This window comes from Lampris incognitus, chromosome 1 (genome assembly GCF_029633865.1).
Source record: "Lampris incognitus isolate fLamInc1 chromosome 1, fLamInc1.hap2, whole genome shotgun sequence".
In the NCBI taxonomy this organism is placed as follows: domain Eukaryota; kingdom Metazoa; phylum Chordata; class Actinopteri; order Lampriformes; family Lampridae; genus Lampris; species Lampris incognitus.
In genome coordinates this window covers 48,313,131-48,323,689 of record NC_079211.1, presented here as the reverse complement: position 1 = coordinate 48,323,689, position 10,559 = coordinate 48,313,131, and the positions used below count along the sequence as shown (strand labels likewise).

The 10,559-nt window shown below is 45.6% G+C and overlaps 1 protein-coding gene across 1 annotated transcript in view; it reads left to right on the top strand.

The window, feature by feature from the left end:
- Positions 1 to 1,323: 1,323 nt before the first annotated feature.
- Positions 1,324 to 10,559, top strand: part of LOC130126793 (plastin-3-like) — a 41,384-nt gene continuing 32,148 nt past the window's right edge. Inside the window, exons 1-2 of the mRNA XM_056296461.1 lie at positions 1,324 to 1,771; positions 9,284 to 9,352. Of these exons, the coding sequence (XP_056152436.1) occupies positions 9,292 to 9,352 (61 nt within the window). The 5' untranslated portion in view covers positions 1,324 to 1,771; positions 9,284 to 9,291. The remainder of the gene's footprint in view (positions 1,772 to 9,283; positions 9,353 to 10,559) is intronic.

The window sequence follows — 10,559 nt, the reverse complement described above, 5'->3', positions numbered from 1 at the left end:
AGCTGTAAAGAGGGGGATAATGGAGGAAAGTGTGAAGAAGGAACGAGAGGCATGTCGAGACTAGCAGCAGCTGCATCGCCCCGTCGGGGGAAGTACAACATCAAGCTAGCCGGCTAAACATGCTGACACAATGTGCCATTTGTATTCTTTTACAGATGACAACTTGAAAGTCACCTCTTCTGCTGACACACAATGCAAAGACGGGCTTCTGCTCAAAATAACAATTGCCACTCGGTGTCTGAAATGGACCTGTTTGGGCCGTTATGAACTGGTTATGAATCAAGCGCATAGCTGCACAAAAAATATCCCTCGGGCCAATTCCCACAATACTACAAACCACGTTGCAAAAGGTGACGGTTGCCACACGAGTTCAGTGTTATTGCTGCCCCTATGCTGGTCGTTATAAACGAGGCGATACATTCCTCCGCACAGTTGAAGTGGTCCCTCACCCATCAGGCTGGGGGTCCGCTCCTTTGACCAAGGCCCAGTATGGGCCCAACTAATCGAGCAAGTTCGGGTCGGTTCAGGCTGTTGATTTCTTCTCACACTTGCCACAAGTGTAGCTGGTTCTGACTGTGCAGACTCTATTTCAAGGTTCTACTGCAGGAAAATGAAAACAAAACGTAACGAGGCAGAGAGGAGACAGCGTTCCTTGCTCCCTGATGCGGCGGCGCGCTCCTCTCTCTCCCCGTGCGCCCTTCAACTGGACTCCATGCAACATGGAAGGCTACGGGGGCTTGAGCTTGGCCGGGGCACAGGCTTATCTCCACGCAGCAGTTAGCCAAGTATTTGGTAATAGGAGCCAGGTGGGTGGGGCGTTGCTGAATGGGACAATGAAAGCGTCAGACAATAACAGGAAAGTATCTGAGATTCAGTTTAGTAGGTTGCCGTTATGCAATAACACTCACTCACCCCACCCCCCCACCACCACCACCCCCCGAAATCTGGTATGCCAAACGGGTTTAAACAAACACTGGGAATCACTGGAATGCGAGCCTACCATTTCACCCGGGTCTGCACATACCAAACAAACTGCACTCGGACGTTTTGGGCCAAATTCAAAAAAACAAAAACAAAACAACAACAACAACAACAAAACCCCCTCCGATTCTGACTCCAAAGAGAATGCATCAAAATATATAATATATATATTAGCAGAATAATGAAAAGGTACACAAAATAGTGCATCTTTCGGAATATCGTGGTAGTGGTGTATCTGTATTGGGCATCACTGAACAATTCTCTTGGGATTATTCCAAAACTCGCGACACGGCAGTGTCACACGGAAACTTGGCGGACCAGTACGTTCGCGACCACCGTTGAAAGACGTCGTTTCTGTTTCTCTCTCTTGTCCTGCCGCCGCGTTATCCACACGCGAGTTCCGCCGCACGAGACCGGCCTCCGTGCGCGAGGACAACCCCACCTTCCTCCGCACTGACCGTCTCAACGACGCGCGAGAGACCTGAGAAGAGGGGCGCGGGGATTAGCCGGGTTACGCGACACCGAACAGAACACAATGGTATGAAAGGAGAGGGAGAAAGGAGAGGAGTGGAAAAAAAGGGAAGGTAAAAGTGTTGGGAGGCTCGGGTGGAGGAGAGGAGTGGCGCGGAGGGGCGGAGCAGCTCTCTACCGGGAAGCAGGGCGGCTGAACCGGACACAACGGGACAAGAGAGGCAAGGGAGACACCCGCGGCAGGATCCATTTCTCCGGATGAATTTCTGATTTGCCAAAAACAAAAAAACAAAAAAAAAACCCCAAAACCATTATCCAGGTAAGAGAAGGGATGCGTTTGGCCCGGAGAGGGCGTATAGGACCATGCATGTGATCCGGAATTCCCGGCGGCATCCTACAGTATACCTGACAGCAGTCTGGATCAACAGGGATAGAAGTTAAAAGTCAGTGTCACGCAATTATATATATATATATATATATATATATATATATATATATATATATATATATATATATATATATATATATATATATAGATATATATATAGATATATAGATATATAGATATAGATATATAGATAGATATAGATATAGATAGGTAGAGGTATATATCAACGCTACCTGTCATAATAACAGTTTGATAACATGTAGCTGACTTTGTTTGTCCGCTACACTTCCTTTGTCTTTGTAGCTACTTGCGGCTCGTGCGAATTGCCATTCCTCATCATATATTAGACAACGACGCGTAAAGAGACGGGCTTTGTGTCGGTTCCGAATGGGCCGAATGGGGATGAGTACGTCTTCCCGCACGTGAGCGTATGTGATATATGACATGACTGGCAGACGGTGCCGCTCCTCTCTCCGGACGCTTTGTCATTCAAGTCAAGGCTTTTTTTCCCCCTTTTTTTTTTTTAACTCAAGGGACCCGGTACCTCTTCCCGAGTCGTCGGAAAGTGGTTAGTTTAAAGTGGATCAGCAATGATTTCCAATCGAGTCTGAAATCGAGCTGGAAGCGCACGGCACGGCACGCAGCGCCGCCGTTGTCCTGGGCAGGGGAGCCGCTCCTCTTGACACTCAATACACCGATGGGCTGGTCCCCTCCGAGCGTTACCGCGCATGCGCGGGTCACGGTCGGGGCTGCGTTAAAATGTGCGCCGTTGGCAGGACGTTCTCGTCAAAACAACACGTGGACAAAGGACACGAAATGATCTTGTTCGGTCACCCATCGCTTGATCAGTAATTGTCATGAGCATCGATCAAGGTCACCGGGGCAAACGGCACCTTAGAGACGACGTTTGACCGGCCTGGGGGCTCCCTCCTCCGTCGCAGTTCATCCTCATTTAACTCCACTGGAATCACCACGGGGATAAACAACCCAAGTCATGCCATGTGTCATCTGATTTTATTCTCAGACTATCAAGATACATATTTAGCCTAGTATAACACTTTGTCGTCAATTTTTTAGAAAGTGTGTGCGTGCGCGCGCGCGCGCGCCCATCTCGAGGTTTCTATTTTGCTGCTCTGCAGTCTGTCATGAAATTGCACGTCTACTTCCCCCGTATATATTTTCAGTCTGTTTTGCTGCGTGTCTCTGTTTTTTCTTCTTCTTCTTTTCTGCCTGTTTTTTTTCTTTTTTCTTCCTGAACCAGATGTTTTTGCGAGGCCGCTCTGATGCCATGGTTTATTTATGTGCTGTGGTGTGATAACGATCACAGAATTAGAGCGAATTAGAGAGCTGAATAAGAGTCTTGATATCTTGGGACAAAATGTTCATTTGTATGGGACGGTGACTTGAATGGAAACAGACAGGAAGAGCGAGCATGATTTGGATGGGTATTCCGCCCATTAGATTATTTAGTCTGCTCGTTTCTCCTCAAGGACACAGGCAGGGCTGCAGCTGGATTCTACGCCGGCTACGAACGTCTGACCTTTAACGCTTTGCGTCCCGGATCTGGCTTTCCTTTGCTGTCTTGACAGCAGCAGACACGTTTCTGTGTCGTACTTGTGTCTAAATGGCCACAAGAAGAAGAGGTATAACGCACAAATGAAGTAAAATCACAGCCCGGTCCGTCTTTTAGTATACGATAAGGTGCTGCAGGCCCATCTGTCCTAGGCTAACTCACTGAAATCAAATTGCTCTGTACTCCAAAGCCACTATATTTACTAAATGTGTCTGATATTACTTGGTATGCATTTCAAGACAGTTTCTATCCTATAATATTGACTGGTTATATTGATATTACTCAGAGGCTGATTTGTAAAAATAACTCTAAGGGCGATATTGGGCTCTGGTGGATGGGTGGAAGGGGCTTAAGAAAACGATCACCTTTTAAATTGAACCGATAGGCCTACATATTGTTAACCATGTAAAAGTTTGTTACACCAGGTGTATTTAAAGATTATGTTAGAGGTCAGAACAGGACATGTCTCTGGTGTGCAAATCTCTGATAGGGCTAGAATTTCAATATTGATAAATTCCTTATACATTAGATGTGTTTAAAGGTGGTGTTAAGCCAAAGGGGATCAAGAAAGATTACACGTTTTACAGAGGGGGATGCATCACTTTACCCCCCCCCCCCTCCATAAAATATTGAAGACTTCTCAACCAGGAATGTACTTGTCATACGAAGATCCAGCCCGGGAAAAGAGCTTATAGATTTATATATCATTGCACGTTTTTGTGCCGCATGGTCCAGGGTGGGTCTGTGGTCTGGTTGAAGCGGTGTTAATCAGGGACATCTGGCGGTGTAGTGTTGGTTTGGAATGAAAACCTGCATATGCACGGGGTCCTACATGGCACATGATCAAGTAACACTGATTTACCTTACCTAATAGGCCTTAACATCTTGGTGTGTCGTGTTACCGGTGGCTTCCCGGGCTTGTCAGCTACTGTGCATGTAAATGAGCCAAAACATTATGACTACCTGCCTAATATGCTGTTGGTCCACTGTGTGCCACCAAAAAGGCACCGACCCACCAAGGTATGGACTCTACAAGACCCCTGAAGGGGTCCTGTGGTATCTGGCACCAAAACATTGGCAGCAGATTCTTCAAGTCCTGTAAGTTATGAGGTGGAGCCGCCATGGATCAGACTTGTCGGGCCAGCACATCCCACAGATGCTCAATCGGATTGAGATCTTGAGAATTTGGAGGCCAGGGCAACACCTTGAAAAACGTCATCATGTTCCTCAAACCATTCCCAAACAGTGTGTGCAGTCTGGTGGGGCACATTATCCTCCTGAAAGAGGTCACTGTTGTCAGGGAATACCATTGCCATAAAAGGGTGTACCTAGTCTGCAATGATGCTTAGGTAGGTGGCACCTGTCAAATTGACATCCACATGAATTGCTGGACTCAGGGTTTCCCAGCAGAGCATTGCCCGGAGCACCACATTGCCTCCACTGGCTTGTCATTGTCCAACAATGCATCCTGGTGCCATCACTTCCCCAGGAAGACGGCACACACATACATGGCCATCCATGTTATCTAAAAGAAAACAGGACTCATCAGACCAGGTCACCTTCTTCCACTGCTCTGAGGTCCAGTTCCAACGCTCACATGCCAATTATCGGCACTTTTGATAGTGGACAGGGGACATCATGGGCACTCTGACTGGTCTGCGGCTATGCAGCCTCATACACAGCAGGGTGCGATGCATTGTGTGTTGTGACACATTCCTCCCATAACCATCATTCAAATGTTCTGTAACTTGTGTAGCAGTAGACCTTCTGTCAGTTTGGACCAGACAGGATAGCCTTCATTACCCTACATCAATGAGCCTTGGGCGCCCAACAGTCTGTTGCCGGTTTGTGGTTTGTCCCTCCTAGGACCACTGTCGGTAGGTAGTCTCCACTGCTGACCAGGCGCACCCCACAAGCCTTGCTGCCCATTTGTCCTGCATCCAACACGCTGATTACGAAAACTGATTGTTCGCTTACCATCTAATCTCCCCAAACCTTGACACGTGCACTTGTTTGGAGATGAAAACTGTCATTCGGTTCGCCTGTGAGTGGTCATAATGTTTTGGCTCATCAGTGTATGGCACTCTATATGCCAATAAAACAGGATTATCTGCATATCAGAGTTCTATAAGTCAACCTTAACTTTGCTCTCTGTTGCTAAAATCTCTACATCTATCCTAATAGCTGTAATGTAACATTGTTATCTACATTAGGTGGATTGAGAGACCTCCATGCTAACAGGGCAGTAATATAACAAGGCAGTCCTCATAAATCTGCCCTGTACAACATCAGGAAAATTAGACCGTAACTGTCTGAGCATGCAGCACAACTCCTGGTACAGGCTCTTGTAATATCATGCACTGACTACTGCAACTCCTTACTGGCAGGTCTCCCTGCATGCACTTCCAAACCTCTGCAAATGATCCAGAACGCGGAGGCGTGTCTGGTCTTCAACCAGCCCAAAACAGCACATGTCACTCCGCTGTTCATATCCCTCCGCCGGCTCCCAGTTGCTGCCCGCATCAAATTCAAAACCTCGATGCTCGCTCACAAAACAGCAACTAAAACGGCTCCTGCCCACCTGAACTCCCTCATTCAGGTCTACACTCAGTCTCGCTCACTACGCTCTGCCAATGAGAGGCCCCTGGCACTTCTGCCACAATGGAGTCACTAGCCAGACTCTGTAGTTCCCCGGAGGCGGAACGGGTTACCAAACTCTATTTGATCAGCTGAGTCCCTCTCCATCTTTAAGAAGAAGTTAAAGACCCAGCTCTTTCTCAAACACCTCCACACCTGATGGTATTAATATAAGAACCCCCCCCCCCAAAAAAATTCCCTTCTATGCACCCTATGCATTTTGTGCCTTTGTGCACTGCCTGTTGACACCTATGTCCTATCGGACCTGAACCTAGTTTTTTGGCACTTACTTGCGTTGTCGCCTCCTAACTAGATCCTTGCTTGTGTTGTAATAACTCTCAGATGTACGTCGCTTTGGATAAAAGCTTAAATCAAACTAAATTGTAAGTCTAATGAGCGTTAGAACCCTTTAGGCTCACGCCACCGTTATTGTGAATGGCTCTCGTGTAATAAACAGTGTTTCCCAAACGTTCAGCTCACAGAGCACTGGTTTGTGACATCTGTCACATGGAAAAGGCTCCTGACTAACTTATCTGTCTAACAGTAATCTGAATTGGGGAATGTGAAACACACCAAAACAATTGTGTCTCATAGGCCTCATTAACTGCTGAAGACCCCGGGGCCCCATGAGCAGTCCATTTCTCTCATGCACTGACTTGTTTAAAAGACAAGGACTTTCAACATTACAAGGAACATTTTATTCTGCAGCGCACCTCAAAAGCTCTTTCCCTCATTTAAACAGGATATAAGGGCTCTACATATCCACATTATCTGCTTTGTTTTTGCCATTACGGTCCAGCAGAATAAGACGCGATAGCCACAACTAAGGGGTGAGCCCCATTGAGAGTTTTAGGGGTTTGCGTCCATCTGTGTAAGAAAAGCGTCGACTCAAGTATGTACGGGATATGTATAATTTTCATGAATTATTTTCATATGTTTATCGCTCAAGGAGTTCACAGTTGTGGGTATTTAAAATGAAGAAAGGATAACTGCCCGAACTGAGCGAACCGTACGGCTCCATCTCAGCGAAGGACACCGATCTGGGATGCAGTCTTTACATTTCTGTGCAAGTTTGATCCATCCATACATTATCCATCCTCACATAGTCCAGCTAAAGGCCACAGACTATCCCAGCATGCATTGCATAAAAGGCACGGAGAAACCCAGGGCAGATCACCGTCACCAGTCCATCACAGGACCCACACCTTTCACCAGTCAGAGAATCCAGGTCTGCTAATATTCAGTGCATCTGTGGGACGAGACTCACGCAAACAACGGGGAGAACATGCAATCTCCAGATGGGCTGGAACTGAACCCAGGACTATAAAGCTTAAGTGCCAACCACTGACCGTGCTTCCTGTTAAATAGCCTTATTTCCAGTAAAATATCTGCCAACATATGACGCCTCTGCTGCTTGAATTCCTCAGTCGGTCCCATGTGCTTCCAAGTACATTTGTTCACAGACACATCTCACATGCAAAGACAAGAGTGTGACTGTTACCAACCCACAGATCAGAGACAGTCTCATCCCAACTAGCCACCTCACCTTTCTTGTCCATGCTAGGCTAGTACAGTAGTACAGAGTAGATACCCCCCCACCCCAAAAACATTTGATTTCTGCGCAGTTTTCATAGTTGAAAGCAATGCAGTACAGCTAATACAGGGGGTTTGTCAGTCTTTACGAAACAGAATCCAGCCCTCATGTTTATGTCCACTTGTCCGCTTCAAGGATGTGTGCTAAACAGCGGCTAACATTAGTCTAACATTGATCTCAGCACCACGGAAACTAGGATACACTAAGAAATGTGAGATATACTGTAATCAATTAGTTGTAAAAAAAAACATTATGGCAAGCAGAGTACACGGCAAAGTACTTGATTACTATGTACGTACACAGACACTGAGATAACCCTACATGTCTTCAAGTAACTTTGTTTTTTTTGGGGAGGGGGGTTCCTCCTTTATATCTGGCCATTTACCCTATTTTGCGAGCCGTCCCAGTCGCTGCTGCACCCCCTCTGCCGACCCGGGGAGGGCTGCAGACTACCACATGCCTCCTCCCATACATGTGGAGTCGCCAGCCGCTTCTTTTCTCCTGACAGTGAGGAGTTTCACCAGGGGGACGTAGTGCTTGGGAGGCTCACGCTATTTCCCCCTATACTAGAAGAATCCCGCTACAATGTAGCGGTTTGGTTATCCACCCGTCTAAATCTCCCTCCTCTTCATTCTGCCAGCTAACCGCCTTCCCCCTGCCCCTAAACCCCCCCCCACTCCAACTCCCTCCCCCCAAATGCTCAGAATCATCTGAAATGCCGAGAAAAGTGGTTTTTAGCCATTTTTAGAAAATGCAAATTTTGCATAATTATTTATAATTATGCAAAATTATTTTAATTTTCTGCTATTTTTCTGGTCCTCTCTGGAACAATACCTACCACCTCCAAAAAAATTAGGATCATAAGTGAATTTTTGCAAAAATGCATATATTTTGCATAATGCCAAAACATTTAAGTCCCAAATTTTTTTTTTATATAGGTGAAAAAATCAAAGATGCTCAGAATCATCTGAAATGCCGAGAAAAGTGGTTTTTAGCCATTCTTAGAAAAATGCATATTTTGCACATTTATGCATAATTATGCATAATTTTAATTTTCTGAGATTTTTCCCTTACTCTCTGAGACAACACCTACCACCTCCAAAAAGAATTAGGATCATAAGTGCTTTAGTTTTCGGTCCCGCTATCTACACTAACTAACACACACACACACACACACACTAACACCACACACACACACACATTACGAAAATATGGGAGTTGATATATATATATATATATATTTCAGAACATCACTAGTTTTTTTAAAAATTTTTAAAATGTTTTTTTAATCCTGTGAGCCATATATTTGATTTTCGTGCAGCCGTGTGAACAGGAACCACATGGAATCTGTTTGCTGCCTCTTGAGACAGCCAAAAACTTATATAAGACTTTCATGTCAGTCACATTTCCTACTTAAGCACTTATGACAACTGCACTGGAACATCTAAAAAGTCAGTTTTTTTCTCGTTGTGTACATGTATTCCTATCATTTGGTTCAATTTCTTATGAAAACGCTATAGCGCGACAAAACTATTCCACCCCTTATCAGTTGAAGATGTACAAGCTATTCTGTGTCACTATTTGGGGTATATCAGTTATGCAGTCTTATCTGATTGTTACAATGTCTCATCAATTCCAGGTGTCAGTATGTCGTCAAAGATCAGTGCTGAGGAGATGGAGGAGCTCAGGGAAGCCTTCCAGAAAGTTGGTAGGTAACGTTTTGTACACACAGCTGTTTGTGTGTGTGTGTGTGTGTGTGTGTGTGTGTGTGTGTGTGTGTGTGTGTGTGTGTGTGTGTGTGTGTGTGTGTGTGTGTGTGAGACAGAGCGAGCGCAAGAGAGAGAAAGAGAGATACCGTTGCTACTGTTGTTGTCTGATATCATAATCGTTGTTGTTGCTGTTATTATTATAATCATTGTTGTGTTGTGTTGTGTTGTTGTTATTTTACATGCTTTGGCAATATGCACAAAACATATGTCATGCCAATAAAGCACATATTGAATTGAATTGAGAGAGGAGACTGAGAAAGTGTGTGTGTGTGTGTGTGTGTGTGTGTGTGTGTGTGTGTGTGTGTGTGTGTGTGTGTGTGTGTGTGTGTGTGTAAGAGAGAGAGAGAGAGAGAGAGAGAGAGAGAGAGAGAGAGGAGACAAAGTGTGTGTGTGTGTGTGTGTGTGTGTGTGTGTATATATGTCTGTATATATGCGTGTAAGAGAGACTGAGAGAGAGAGAGAGAGAGAGAGAGAGAGAGAGAGAGAGAGAGAGAGAGAGAGAGAGAGAGAGAGAGAGAGGGGAGACAAAGTGTGTGTGTGTGTGTGTGTGTGTGTGTGTGTGTGTGTGTGTGTCTGTGTATGTGTGTGTGTGTGTGTGTGTGAGAGAGAGAGAGGAGACTGTGTGTGTGTGTGTGTATGTGTGTGTGTGTGTGTGAGAGAGAGAGGAGACTGTGTGTGTGTGTATTTGTGTGTGTGTGTGTGTGTGTGTGTGTGTGTAAAAGAGAGAGAGAGAAAGAAAGCGAGACCGAGAAAGTGTATGTGTGTGCATGTGTGTGTGTGTCTTTGTGTGTGTGAGTGTGTGTGTGTGTGTGTATGTGTGTGTGTGTGTGTGAGAGAGAGGAGACTGTGTGTGTGTGTGTGTGTGTGTGTGTGTGTGTGTGTGTGTGTGTTTGTGTGTGTAAGAGAAGAAAGCGAGACCGAGAAAGTGTATGTGTGTGCATGTGTGTGCGTGTCTTTGTGTGTGTGTGAGTGTGTGCATGTGTGTGTGTGGTGTGTGTGTTTATTCAGCAGCTGACATACACATGTTCTCACAAGAATTTTGGAGGAAAATGGTTTTCTTTCATCGTTCAGAGTCACACAAGTGAAAGTCCAGCTATCCACCTCTCAATTGTTATTCACTGTGATGGCTTGGCGGCTCGTCCAGGG